Raw genomic sequence first — 15,651 nt, 5'->3', positions numbered from 1 at the left:
AACAAACTATGTGTTCATCAAGTTGTCGTTCCAGACAACCAGACAATCATTCCTAACGAAGAGGATAGCTCACATTGAATGTTTTAAAAGGAAAACTGCATGTGAGAGTTAGGTCACTAGGAGCGAGTAAATACTCATACCACGGAACCATTTGAGACCACAAGCGAGTGTGACTGGTAGCATATTCTAATGGGTTACTGTTCCAAAGCCCTGTAACCCTAAGACGGTATGCACAAGATAATGCTTCTTGTTTTAGGAACACATGTAGTGGTTTATTGCACAGTAGCGCCTCTAGAGCAGCAGTAGGAGTTGTCGTGAATGCTCCTGTCATCGCCATTAGGACCATCCTTTGGAGATGATTTAGCTTTGACTGAACTGTCGCGACTTCTCCTTTCTGCCACCATACAAGACATCCATATGCTAAAATTGGTCTAACGATAGTTGTGTAGATCCAATGAATATATCTGGGTTTGAGTCCCCATGATTTTCCAAAAGCTCGTCTGCATTGGCCGAAAGCCATGCAAGCTCTTTTAATCCTGAAATCAATGTGAGCAGACCAATTCAGTTTTGAGTCAAGAATAACCCCGACGTATTTAACTTGATCGACCACAGTGACCCCTGAACCAAAGAACTGCAACGGACGAGCTCCTGTAATTATCCTACGATGAGTGAAAAGCACCATTGATGTTTTGCCCGGATTTACAGATAATCCAAACCTGACAACAGCATTGTTCAACAGATCGCAGGGCTTGCTGCATTAAATCAAAGAGAGTGTTAATGCTTATACCGGTCATCAATATATGATAATCGTCGGCAAAACCATAAGTCGGAAATCCAAGGTTATTAAGTTTCCTTAACAAACTATCAGCGACTAGGTTCCATAAAAGTGGGGATAGTACACCACCTTGAGGACACCCACAGACACTCAGCTTTCTAATCTCTGGCCTGCCGAATCGATGATAAAAGAAGTTGATTGCTAAGCATTGCGTGTATCCAGTAAGGGAAAAACCCAAGATATTCCGTTCACGACTGCAATGTTTAACCTCCAGCAGCCATTCAGCCATCGGCACGGAAATACACCTTGACTTAGGAGTTCCTATTTTTGTGGCCTTTTACGACATGGAATAGGAAACCAGTGGATCAATTCTTGGTAAAAAATGATTCCGCCGGATGCCACACGGCTTACCTGTTTGGTGGACTTATACCACCGGTACAGGTGGACCGTAGCGTTATTCTTAGCAGTTGGGAAACCGCTACCGACACTACACGGCTATGTAGGCTGCTCAGAGAGGGAAGTTAACATTGATGGTCAACTTCCATGGATGGCCGAACAGCCGGAATAATAATAAGAACCACCCTAATACTATACGCATCAAAATATGGCTTATCTATCACTGACTATTTGTTCTTAAGACATCAGAGCTTTAAGTATAAGGCTAAGCCACAAATGTTTTTGTCCTCCTAAATTGTGGATCCGGACCACTGTGCAGTGTGATTAGGGAAAACATTCTTATTTCTACATTTAGGGGTTAGCCAAATTTTGTGCCAGGGCCGTTTTTATTATTTTTACGTTTCGTCTTTGACATTTCTAAATACTTTCTCACTTTTCTCAGAGATGGCGTCTCATGGTCTCATACAAAACTTCCGAATTTCATCTGGATCCGACTTCCGGTTCCGGAATTATAGGGTGAAGTGTGTTAAAAATTGGATACCGTCACTTGAAGCGGCGAAACAAAACTTGCTCGAAACTATTCCAATAGGTAGCAATTGTCAATAGACAACAAAACAACCCGATTCCGGCTATGCTGGTTCTCGGTTTCTGATTCCGGACGACCTGAGTATTGTTTCATTTTGTAGGTTATACTAGTTTATGGACAAACCTTTTTGTTTTTTAAAAATCAAAGAAAATTGTTTTGAAGAATACCACACATTTATATATGAGAATACGTGAGGTATGAGAAAGGCATCATTACACCACTAGGTGGAATAAAAAAGGTTTTTATAGTGTAGTAATGTTTACCTAAAACTACGACCCATTTCAAAGTTTGACGGATTAAAAAGTTATTTGGATTTATTTTGCACTGAAAATGAAATGGTAACAAGTGATAAACTTCGAGAAGAACTTACTTTGTTTGACAATGTATTTAAACCTTATATTGGGTTATTTTCTTTTACTGTGAGTACAATAAAATATTTAATTGTTGCTCAAAATCTAAACTTATAATTGTTATGCAAGACTATCAAACTGCCGAAAATAATCATATTCTCGAGCAGGGTTTATTTTTGATAACGACAAACTGCTCGACTGTCGAATTTTGACTTAAAGTTTAAATAATTGGTGAGATGGTCAACAATCTTAATGTTACTAGAAATACTTAATAAGTAGTCGAGATGAATTTTGGTTTTCAACAGGATATTTGCGTTGAAAGTTAGTTTAGTTATATCGTTAACTTTAAAGGTCGTTCACCGGGAGGTGTCATGAGATAGGAAACGATATTTTTCGCAAATTCGCACTTTAGCAATGCAACACATTTACTTTTTGTTTGAATCTAAGCTAAGCTGATGAAACATAATGCTATCTTGGTTGACTGATTTTCGTAATTTTTTTTGTGAATAAAAAAAATGAGACTACGTAGACTTTGCACAAACCCCCCTCTCCCCCCTTGTAGACAAACGCAGACTTTAGTGAAAAACCCCAAGAAGAATCGATCAGGCCGAGGGTTCGAATGCTGTACAATACTATTCTTGCTGTAAATTTGAACTGCATAATCATGGACGACAAAACCTACGTGAAACTCGATTAAAAATCCTTGCTGGAACCACAATATTATGCGGTGCGAGAAGGGCAAGTTTTAAACCAGTCCGAGACATCGATTGAAGTCGAAAAATTTGGTAAGAAAGTTATGGTCTGGCAAGCAATTTGTAGCTGCGGTAAAATTTCGAAACCCTTCATCACCACTGCTTCAATGAACAGCGAAATATACATCAAGGAATGTTTACAAAAACGACTTCTACCCATGATTCGAAGCCTCAAGGATCCTGTTGTCTTTTGGCCAAATCTTGCTTCTTGCCACTACTCGAAATCAACGGTAGAATGGTATACTACCAAAAATGTTACTTTCGTCCCAAAAGACATGAATCCATCAAATTGCCCACAACTTCGACCAATTGAGGAATTTTGGGCATTAACGAAGGCACATCTTAGGAAACATGTCTCGGCAGCCGAAACCATTCAATAGTTCGAAAAAGATTGGAAAAAAGTGTCAAAACTTATCGCCAAGAAGTCTCTACGGAATTTAATGAGGAACGTTCGCAAGATGGTGCACCAGCTAGTCTACAATGACTAAGTAGCAAATGTTGAGAACAATATTCTGTTGTTGTAGTCTAATATTATCAGTATATCGAATAAAATTTGAATATCTAACACTTGTTTATGTTACCAGATTTAGATGAAATGTGAGAAAATTTACAAGTGTGATTCAAACCGAAAATCTAAAATTGGTCTGCAGCAAATCCATTCGTTGATTTATAATCGTGTAGATTTTTTTGCCTATTGCAAAAAAAAACAACACAATGAAATTAATGTATAAATTGATAGCGAACCTCCCGACAGCCGGCTATCTGAAGTTTTACGAGTTTCGGAAGAAATTTCACATTTTAGTAGGAAGCATTAATTATTATAAAAGGCAATAAAATTGCAACGCGTTCTCGGTAGCCGGCTACCCAGAGCAATAAACACATGATAATATTATAAGTAAAGAGTATTTCACATTATCTACCAAGATAGATCCTGATAATTTCCTCGCCCCACTAACACCACTCCTTTCTTGTGATACTTGTGGTGATGCAGAGAATTCCTCGGTCACTAGTAGAAACAAGTGTTGAACTAACATTCCTTCCCTTCTCATATTGACCTGCATGGGCGTGACCATCTACGTTATTGATCAGTTCATGTTCTAAGTCAGTTTAGGTTGGTTGAAGTATCATACATTTGGTTCAATATGCAATTTCAACTGGTTTCTAATCAATCACGGGAAACTCACGGCCGGTCAACTAAGCTAAACTATTATCCTGTAAAAGCGAATTCTTCGACGTTTTCGTTCTTCAATCCTTCCAATAATGTGCAGTACCGTTGTATTTGGCATAGAAAGTTTTCCTTACTCTTTTCGAGACTAAGAATACTCTTCACCTATAGGTTCGACACTAACATCCGCCCGATTCTCCCAATCCCCCGTCTGTCTACCATCTTTATCGATACTAACAAGATCTTTTTGCTGTTACTAACTTTTCGCTCCCCTTTCCCCAGTCTCTTCACCATCTCGATGTCAACTAACTAAATATTTGTAGTTATTAGTTATTTCGTTCCCATACCCTCCTTTAACAATCCGTTTTCCACAACAATTACTTCTCTTTTTTTTTTTCTTCATACCATTCGGCAACATCACCATCATTGCCACGGAAAGCCGCTCCAGTCGATGATTCACATGTGGGCCACCCGCCAGGTCTTTGCAGCATGGGGGTGTTTTCCGCGGACCCACTGAAAGATGCAGCAATTTTTGATACATTTTCACGTCACCTGGCTGATTCCAAGAACGGAGGACCACTCCTGTCGATAACTAGCACGCGGGCCACTGGCCGAGTCTTTGACTCGGGGGTGTCTTCCGTGGACCCATACGGACAAGCATACGGCCACTACCATTGAGTAGCAACGTCACCAGTAAAACATGAGAGGCCAGCACCTACACAATTCTTATTATTACAAAATGCCTTTGGCATCATAGAGCTAACGCATTGTGCCTTAATAAATATATTTTATGAAAAAAAAAAATAATGTGCAGTAATACTCGCTGCTGTTGATGTTCTCTTTTATTCCTTTTCGAGATAGTTCATGAAAAGCATGTCATGACATCGACCCATTGGTCGCTCAGAACACTCGTACCGGTTTCAGTCTTCACCAGAGTTCTCTGGTGGGTAATAGTGGAAAAAAAATGTATCAAACTATTTTTTGGTTTCCATCGACGTTTTACCTAATTGTTTATGAGAAAACTGAAATGGCTTTTTTAACAATTTAATAATTTATTGAAATGAATAACTTGTCTGATGTGTATTCAATCTCAAACAACTTCATCGGGCGAGTAAAATAGATCGATAGTTGGATAAAGTTCCAGGAATTACCAGCAGGATAGGAGGCAATTGAACACGTCTCTATTGTCGCAAACCATTAATTTTGCACGGGTCGAGAGATCGTTGTATCTCGAAAATTGTTACTTGTACAAAAATCGTGTTCAAGAAGAGGTCGAATGAATCATTTAAAATAACATTCCAAATAACTATGAGCTAATTTATAGCTTTAAGCTGTGAAATTATATTTTAGTTTTATATACATCACCACTAACGAGCAACAGACGGATAGAAGAGATGAAAAGCATGAAACAGCGAAAAACTAAAATTTTGCGAAAAATTTTCTCCTAGAGGAAGGATTCGAACCTTCACCGCAGTCTGAAACATGTGTATAATACTCATGTGTTTACTGTTAAAATGCATATGTATAACACTCATATTTTAGTGTTTTAAGGTTTAAATATTTTTCCTCAAGAACTTGAAGTTTCGTTAATGCTCATAAATTGTTTTAGCTATAACTTCTGTTAATTTATGTTATTTATGGTTTTTAAAAGAAAAATTTTTGGAAAAAAATAAAAAAAGCCATTTTTTAAATATTTTACTAATTTGGTCGAATTCCTGAAAAAAGTGCTCAACTTTTAATTGTGCGTATTTTTTCAGTGTCCGATTGGTTTCCTACAAATTCTTCATGGATACTTGGACATTTTTGTAAAAGTTACATTCGCCTTTTTAAAAAGTCAGCCTTCAGTCAAATTGGTCTCTCTTCTTCCGCGCAAAAACAACTAGTTTCCTATGCTAAAAACGTGGGCAAAGTTCCATCTAAGTCGGAATATTTGAAGCCTGATGACTTGTTAATCATTTCTGGAATTGCTAATATTTTTCAAAAGAAAATGAGTTTTAGCCTTCCTTGCGACGTGAACATCTTGGGGAAGGTTTACTGTTGTCTTTCACCTCTACACATGAGATTTTAATATTTTAATTAACGTATTTTTGATAAAAAAAAAGTTAAGCAGATAAAAAATAATAACACGTTGAAAATTCACATTTTTTTCATTTAATTCGAAATTTTTCAGCGCTTTTCTTTTTATTACCTGAAACTGTGATGAGAATGTCCGGAAGACTCCCTCGAATGTGACGCCGGATGCTGTCTGCACCTGTACAATGTTGCCGACGTGTGATGTGGCTGCATGCATGAACAGCGAGTTGCTGTAGATGCCGTCCGCCGTAATCGAACGCTGCCGTTGAGTTCTAGAATGAATGAGAGCGGAAAACATGCATTAGTAATGAACTGTTGCCAGATAAGCAATTTATTTATTTATCTACGTTAATTCTTCGAAACGCACTGATGGGTCGAAGACGATGTGTAAATAAATCCCAATAGTTATGTGCACCAACGCACGAATTCAAATTTCACCAGTATTTTTACCTGACTTCTATCCTTCGAATTTGTTGAACACAAATTACAGATCTGTTTGTGCACAGTAATGTTTTTAGTCTGTCTCTATTCGATCTTGAAAGCCATCGCACCATAAAAGTGATATTTTTAGCAACCATATTTAGCAGCAGAAACTTTGCATTTAAGGAAAATACTGAACTTATTTAAAATGGAAGAATTTCGATAATTCAGTGTTCTTAGTACCCTAAATCAAAACTAAAATTTTCTGTGGCCGAGAAATTTCGACGTAGGACTACGGTTTTGTTTTCCATAAAAGGGTGCGAAATTCAAAATTCGAAAAATAAAACGGTAGAACATCTACAACTCAAGCCTTGGTATTACATTCCTGTAGTGGAATTTGACCTTCTATTTCAACAGACTTCACAGCCGATTTAGAGTGTACAGAACCATTGCATGGCTGGTGCTACGATCCTACTGACACTACTAATCCTTCCGGGTCGGGGATCGAACATACGACAACTGCTTTGTAATACCAGTGCCCTATGCATTGAACCATCAACCCGGGACAATCTACACTGGACCAACTTTAAGCAGATTCTCGATATTATTACATCTACTACTTGGAAATAATTAGACGCATCGTTTCGAGTAGACAAAACTGTAAACCTTAGATAATTGGTAGTTGACGCTTCAATTATTAACGATCCTACTGACACTTAGAATCCTTGCAGCTTGGGGCTCGAACATACGACAACTGGCTTGTAAGATCAGTGCCCAACGATCAATGTATAATTTTCCCTGTTTTTCAAACTCCATAATCCGCCGGTTTTAACTGCTGGGTGAAGACGATATTAAATGGATTAAACGACAAATCGGGAAAAATGACGAAAATTTTGAAGAGCTGCCGCTTATTTCTTATCTGAGCGCAACAAGAACGGGTCGATCTCGTTCAACATTCTCAGGTGTCCGGACAGTCCAGACGTGACCCGATGGTTTTATTTTGGTCACAGTATCTGTTTTTACAAAATTTTCCACTCACAACTGTACAGTATTAAGACGAAGCGTAAAGCAAAACGTCTTGTCTTAGACTCGTCAGTGTATAACAGTTTGTGTTGAGCTGTTATGCCACCTGGTAGTCCAACACAAACCGCTAAGCAGACGTAAGGTTGATACTATTTGCAAAACACTTTTTGTGTCACATTTCTGGGCTGGACTTGAAAATAAGTTGACAATTCGCTCTGTCCCTTTTTTTGCGACCGATTTTAGATTGACATAGATAGGTGTAAATTACTAATGACTTTACCTATTGATATCACTTCTGGAAGAAGGAGGTTCATCGTCATAGTTACAGAATCTCAATGAAGAACTTTTTTGAGTGGGCAATTCTGCTAGCTCACCGAATATTTCAACTGATGGAATAAGCTAAACTAATTGAACCGATCTATTTTCATTCAGATTTGACGTGACGTGTCATTTTTGAAAAGATTGCAATACTTGAATTGATTGTTTACTTCCAGTTTCCTCGACAACGGACCGTAATGAAACAGTGTTGCGGATATCTTGCAATAGAAACTTTATTTGAGATAAAAATTATGAAAAATCATTGTAAATTCTTTCAAATAAATGAATTTCACAATTGCGAGAATGAAAAGATGTTTACATTGTTTAGTTTTAGTTATAACTAAATGTTTAAATCAATAGGTGGCTGTACCGGCTGAGGCTGGTTAAAATACATAGATGATAATGCCTTTAAAGTGTGTGTGTACAGTGCCTAACGAATTGTAATCGCCGTTTCAGTGACAGTTGTTCTTTTTTTCGTATTATTCACGCTCAAAAATGTCTGTTTATGTGCCCAATTCTCGCCATTTGCGGGAAGTTTTACTTTTCTGTTACAATTCGAAAAAAATGCAACCGAAGCGCATCGAATGCTTTCAGAAACTTACGGTGATGCTGCTCTGAGTAAATGAACGTATCGGGAGTGGTTTCAACGTTTTAAAAATGGTGATTTCGATGTCGAAGACAAACATGATAGTGGAAGAGAAAAAACCTTCAAAGATGAATTTACTACGAGCTTTTAAAACCGGGTAAAACCATCACAGGAGATCGCTACCGAACGCAACTGATGCGCCTTAGTCGCGCGCTAAAAGAAAAACGGCCACAGTATCAAGAGCGACATGACAAAGTCATCCTCCAACACGACAATGCTCGGCCTCACGTCGCAAAAGCTGTCAAAAAATACCTGGAAACGCTGAAATGGGAAGTCTTGCACCACCCGCCGTATTCCCCAGATGTCGCCCCTTCTGACTTCCACCTATTCCGTTCGATGGCACACGGCCTGGCAGCTCAACATTTTCAATCCTGCGAAGAGTTGGAAAAATGGATTGCTTCATGGATAGCGTCAAAAAAGGACTCTTTTTTTCGAGCCGGGAACCGAAAATTGCCGGAAAGATGGGAGAAAGTTGTCGCTAGCGACGGACAATACTTTGGATAATACCTCTGTAAGCACTTTTTCGCAATAAAGCTTTAAAATTTGGAAAAAACGGCGGAAGCAAAGTTGTACACCTAATATCTTTTATTCAAAACATCTTTTAGCGCACTGTCGAAAAAACTCGGTTGGGTGCTATCGCCTTCTGCGTTAGTAGCGAAATGAGAGGGTGCAAATTGGTTTGTATGTAATAATTTTTTTGAAACGCGAAAATTATTGAAAATCCTTTAAATAGGTCAAGTATTTCGTCTTGACGTCTTATTGCTGGAGTTTGTTAAACCCCTCAATGTAACTTTCAATTGTCAGCTTGTTGTCGGAAAGCCATAAATTTCATAAATCAACATAGACGCATAAAGCAAAATTAAAACGTAAGAATAATTGTTTGTGTATAAAAAATAATTCTGTATTTTTTATTAGTGTTTTACACACTATGCTGCAAGGGTGTAATTAGCTGGTTCAGAAGACTGAAGGTTAGGAAGGTTTCGATACGGTAAGAAATGAAACATTGAACTCGGGTATTGGTAAGATACGAGAATGACAATTATTCATACAAAACTGAAGAACATAAACTAAATACGAGTCGATTGCTTGCCAATTGCAAGGGATCGAAAGTCTTTCTGTAATGTTCGAATCCATTTGATGCAAACATTTAATTTAGGTGGGGCTGGTCGATGGAACGGTAACCACGGAACACGATTTGCTCTGTATACTCTCTGTGGATCATCGGAATTCGATTAAGTCAACACCTTCCTGAGTCCTAGACTCAAGTTATTTGCATGTATAAACAAAACACACTCATGGGTATTGCGTTTTGATTAGTGTTGTTCCTTTGGTTTACATAAGGTGAGAGGCTAAATTGAGGTAGGAGGACAAAGAAAGGAATGCAGCAGTTAGTCGCCATGTATCGCTTGTATGATGTCCTTAAGGGAATTTCATTTGCTTTCAGGTAATTATAATCTTTTAAAGTTTTAAAAAGAATTTCGAAACTAGATATTGAACATTATGAGACTAGACTTTAGACAGAACTCCCCGCCATTCTCGTAGACAAACGTAGTCTTTGATGAAACCCTTTGTGTCCCAGTGAATCAGCGTGACATATGTACGGAATTCTGTTCATTTGGTTGTGTTACATGGCAGAGCGATTTCTCCGAAACAGAATCAGGTTCCGTATTCGAGTTCGAGAGGTAATTTATTCGCAAGTATCTATGTCCCGGGTTGGCGGTTCAATGCATAGGACGCTGGTCTTACAAGCCAGTTGTCGTATGTTTGAGCCCCGACCTGGAAGGATTCTTAGTGTCAGTAGGATCCATAGTACTAGCCATGCAATGATTCTGTACACTAAGAATCGGCAGCGAAGTCTGTTGAAACAGAAAGGCCAAATTCCACAAAAGGAATGTTATGCCAAGAGTTTGCTTTGCTTTGCTATGTCTGCTGTTTCATTAACCAGTCCTTTTCTAGTCTGTCTTCGTTGGGTACTGATAAAAATTAAGCTAAGTACATGGCGTCTTTATATCATAATGGAATGAATCGGAATAAATCGATATTTTGGTACCAACATGTACAAAACTAACACTCATCGTTCGGCTCAATAACTTTTATGTAAACATCAATAATTGATAAAATCTTGTACCCAGTCTATGGAAAATGTACAATATTCTCGAATTCAGTTCTCAAAACAAATTGGTACAAATTGGTTTGTAGCATCCTTCAGCTACTGTTTGAAGGATAAGCATCATAAGTGATTCAGTTCGGTTTCACATCTCATCCAAGTCAGTCGATAAACCAAAACCGCTTACGTTCGGGACAGAAGAAACCACGCACAGTATTGTGTAGTGAACAATAGAACGATCTCGAAATGAGTGAACCAAACGAACAAAAGCTACCTCCGGTACGAAAGAATACAATTATTGTTGACTTCAGACAGTGCAAAATTCGACCTTCGGCACGAGAACTTGAAGGTTTGCTTAAGGAGCAAATGCATCTTGATATTAAACGTGTGCATTTACTTCAATGCAATAAGACCAATAATGTTGTTTATATCCAGTTCTATAAAGAGTAGGATGCAATTCAATTCGCTAAAGACAATAATAATGTGCACTATGTGAAGCATGAAAATATCAAGTACAACATTCCAGTATATATGGAAGATAGTGCTATAGAAGTACGTGTGCATGATCTTCCCTCAAGCGTCATCGATCCTTATATTCGCAAAACTATGTCCCAATACAGAGAGACGAGAGAGAATTTTTTTCCCTGATATTCTAAATGGCGTACGTTTGTTACGCATGCGCTTGAGAAGGCCTATACCTTCTTATGTGACATTCGGTCAGTATACAAGAATCCCGTGCAAATCACTTGTTACCTATGACAATCAGATGGCCACATGTCAATATTGCCAAAAAGCTGTTCACTACGGTAAGCCATGTGATAAACCGGACAAGGAGACAACTATACCAAAGGTCAACGGTGCTTCCTTCACACCAACCCCAAGCAACCCCAGTACACCTGTGGCAGTCACCAACAACAGTAAAGCATCTCCTTCAACGAAACCATCCAACGTATCCCCTATAGAACAAAGTACACCAGCTGCAGTTAACAACTTACCCTCCAACCAACCAGCAACTGCAAACAATGTACAACAAGGCGCATCTATAGCAACTAGCAACGAAATCAACAACAATACCACCGATGTGGCAATGGATGACGAGACGAACCACGAACAAACTGCCCCTCAATCCTCGCAGGAGGAAAATGGAAGCTCCTCTCCCCCTAGAAAAAGGGTGACAACGAGATCCAATACAAAAAAAAATTATCTAAAAACTCAGCTAAATCGGCCACGTAAAGCTTGTACGCAAATAGGTCTGATTAAAATATCTTTTTAAATCATAAGTGATTCAATGCATTTTGGGAACATCCTACTCTTCATACGCGAAACACAGTATTATAATAGTCAAAAGTCGCAGGAAAAACTTAGATCATAAAAACATAGCAAAGAACTCAGACGGATGCTACTCAATAATCTATGGACGGTTCTTAATTGAAGAAAGTAATTCGCTGTCTGTTTTCAGGCGTCTTTTATACTTTTGGCAACATGTTTCTGTCAACTAAAAACCCTCTCCGTCCATGATGTAACAGATTTTACATTTGATTGTGAAATTCGTACCATTATTGCTGCTACGGTTACTGGTTTGTCTTCTGGTATCGTCGAATGGATCAATTCATTTGCGATGTCACATATCATTAATAATCCAAAACAAAAGTTTTTGCGATTGTTGTTATTTTGCTCAGTTAGTTGCACTTGTATGTTCTATCGGTTTAAAGTACTTCTCAAGACAACGGTTCGTTTCTATTTTGATAAAGAGTCACTCTTGTTTTTCACTTGCATTTGGCTCACTACACGCACACATCAACGAATCACAACATTTTATCTATTGTCAGAGGTAAAATTACAGCACACTACCCAACCGGAAGGGTAGGAGGTGGGGTGGTTCAATTTGACTCTTGAATTCCACCTCAATTAAATTCTCGTATTCTCTGCTCTCGTGCGACCGGGTCTCTTCCTCTTACTCTCTCTGTCTCTCCTGTTATGCCACCCTCGCCTTCAACAGCCGCTACCGCCGTTAGTTTCGTCCGTCTGAAGCAACTGCGGCGTTTTTCCTGTATTTGTACCGAGCCGTACAGTACCGTCCTCATAAAATCCGTACGTCGCCGCTACCTGCACAGATCCTATCCGACCACCTGCCGCCGTTGCTGCAATCTTTGCAAGTGTACTTCCTTGCTCCTTTTTTTTCTTTTTGTTTAAGAGGAATTTCCACGAAAACTTATCACAGAACAGCACCAGTTATGAGATTCCTCTTCAAAGGTCCGAATGGCGACGAATCCACGTTCTGTTTTCGCAACATGCTCGATTGCCCGATGCGAGAAAACTTGGGAAAATTTTCATACACACACATGCTCGGCCATAGTTGATTTTCCGATGCAACCATCTCCTGTCGGAGGCGAATTCCCCAACGAAGCAGCACCCATTTTGTCACAATTCGTCACGAAAAAGCCTTCCAGCTTTCGGTGCTAAAACATTCACTATAAAACTCGAGTTTTTTTTTCTCGGCAAAATCGTTTTTCAACCAAAAAAAGGAAAGGAAAAAACCGTACAAATAACAATGCTCGAACAATTTCTCCTTCTTCCGAACGAAGTGAACACTCTCAGGCGGACAGATATAATAGGCAGAAGTTAAAACTAAAACTCTAAATATATCGCAGTTTTTCTTCGTTTTCTTCCCGTGTGCGTACCACTGATATTATTTGAGACAAACCAGTCCCTTTTGGCTGTATGTAGTTTGCAATTACAGGCGAATATGTTTGCTTTTCGATTCGACGGCGTTGCAAAACCCAGCCCCAGAATGCACCAGAACTTTTCTTTTCGGTTCTTTTTATTTTCCTTATACAAGAGTGAAGACTTTCTGTTGTTGAATTGGTAAATCACTTAAATTCTTATTATCACAATCAAGTTACAGAGCACAGAGTAACGAAAAAGGAAAATGGAGTTCCGCATGCCGTACCGTCAACGACGACAGGGCAGGGTAAAAAAGGACTTCCGACAAAAGCGGACTATCCTTCGTGGGCTATCCTCTCTATCACAATATGCCGTAAGGGTCACGATTATTGACCGACGACCAGGACCAGACCAGCGTGGTAGATTAGTTTGATTTTTCCGGATTCCGACCGACAAAACAGACGGATTGTCCGACCGACCGACCGAGCGAGCGTCCGAAATACAGACTGCAAGTGAGTGAGTGAGTGAGTGAGCGAGAAGCCGTGTGCCACTCGGTGACTGCTGAATGTTGCTGGGCTGGTGCGGACTGTCATACGGTGGGTGGTCGGCGTGAGCAGCAGTGTGCTTTTGGGAAATTGGAACACGGGAAAGAGTGTTCATGGCCCAAGAGAGAATGAGAGATAGAGCGCGACAGGGAGGCAGAGAGGGAATCAATGAAAAACAGATCGATACTCGGTCCCAGCCGTACATCCATGCATCAGAATTGTGCTCTTCATCTCTGTGTACAAATATTCTACGAAATGGTTCGCGGTACGAGAGTGAGTCGATTTTCCTCCATTTTGGGTGTGTATTTGTGAGTAGTGAGGATGCATTTCTCGCCCGTTCCGTTTTCATTCCTATGTACCACAATGCCCATGTTGTGATGAGAAACTGAAAGAATGTTTGCCCCGGCTAGTAGTTAGGAAGCAAAGCAACGTAAGCTGTCGACCAAACAAATTGATAGATAATGTGGACGCCAAGTACTTTACGATGAATCGAACTATCCAGACATGTGCGTGTGAGGTGAAGTAGAATTAATTTAGACGAACAGACAATGGTTCAATCAATTGAACACCGAAGTATCTTTTCACGAGAGACTGCACGCCATGGCATTGCATTTACATGCACCGGGGCAGCGTTTAGTTCGATTCCGGCTTAATTGTGTTTTACCGATACGCACAATAGAATGATGTTTTAATTAAGCACTCTGGAGCATTGCAACGAATTGCTGTGTTCTACCTACGAAACTACACTGAAAATAATTTGCACGATAGCATCATGTGTAAAGCATTCGATCTCTCACTGCACATGAAACGTTTATATGAAATGCACATAAAAACGATAAGATATATCGTTACCTCTAGATTCTTCATGCATTTCATGTGAATGTCATATTGTGTTTCACATATCACTGCACAGTGGTTCGAAACGGGAAATTAGCGTGACAAAAATATTTTCGCTATTAAATAATAGTTTTTTGTAGTCGGTGTCTTCACAAAAGTTGTTTGTAATCAAATGGCGCTTCTTTTGATGAAAAATGTGACTAGGGTGGTCCTGATTTAGATTGAAATCTGAAATCTAACTTTCTCAATTGAGCTCGAAAATGATTTTGTTGTACAATAAAGTTGTAAAATTTTATTTTGAGCTACTTTGCTGAAAAAAGCACCTCTTTAGCTTTTCATTTGATCGAGTTACATCAATTCTCCCGAATAAAAGTAGGGTGGCTCCTGAAAATTCACTTTTTTTGTTCTAACTTTTTTGTGAAACGTACTACGGAAAAGTTGTCTTCAGAAAAGTTGTTGTACTAATCATTGCGCACAATTTTGTTCAACCAAGCTCTTTCATATGAGCTACCAGTAAAAAGTTATGATTATTTTTTCATCAAAAACTAGTCAAGCTTCAAATATCAATATTCATTAGATGCCAGACCGATAAAATCCTATAGATATCCTATACGGTTCCTGAAAGACCATAATATAAGTAAAAATTCAAGAGAAAATTGAAAGGGTGTTATTTTTTTAATTCATTTAAACTAGTCTTAAAAATACCTTCAAAAATCTCAAAAACATTGCATAGCTCTTAAACGCCGTAACGTATCAACATACTTCCTTCGAAAAAATGATAGTATCAAATTAGATCTACAAGTGTCCATACATTGTCCATTCGAGAAATGAGACACACAAAAACTACAGCCGAAAATAGATTGCCGAACTATTTTTTCCCCTTTATGGGCTACTCTGGCCGAGGGGGTTAAAAAGATTGCCGAACTATTTTAATAAATTTATTACCAAAATAACTACTTCAATTGAGTTTGAGCAATTGAGGATCAGAGATACT

At 38.9% G+C, this 15,651-nt stretch overlaps 1 protein-coding gene across 5 annotated transcripts in view; it reads right to left on the bottom strand.

Moving 5' to 3' along the window:
- The window catches only part of LOC131432640 (ataxin-2 homolog), a 57,148-nt gene that overhangs the window by 24,264 nt on the left and 17,233 nt on the right, over nt 1-15,651 (bottom strand). For 4 of the 5 annotated variants that reach the window (XM_058599044.1, XM_058599043.1, XM_058599046.1 and 1 more), the window contains exon 3: nt 6,213-6,369. In XM_058599044.1, coding sequence (XP_058455027.1) covers nt 6,213-6,369 — 157 coding nt within the window. Of the gene's footprint in view, nt 1-6,212; nt 6,370-12,165; nt 13,793-15,651 lie in introns of those variants that run through there. The other variant, XM_058599047.1, reaches the window with a different exon arrangement.

Source organism: Malaya genurostris, chromosome 2 (genome assembly GCF_030247185.1).
Source record: "Malaya genurostris strain Urasoe2022 chromosome 2, Malgen_1.1, whole genome shotgun sequence".
Taxonomy (NCBI): domain Eukaryota; kingdom Metazoa; phylum Arthropoda; class Insecta; order Diptera; family Culicidae; genus Malaya; species Malaya genurostris.
Note: the sequence above shows the minus strand (reverse complement) of the source record. Positions and strands in the feature narration are given on the sequence as shown.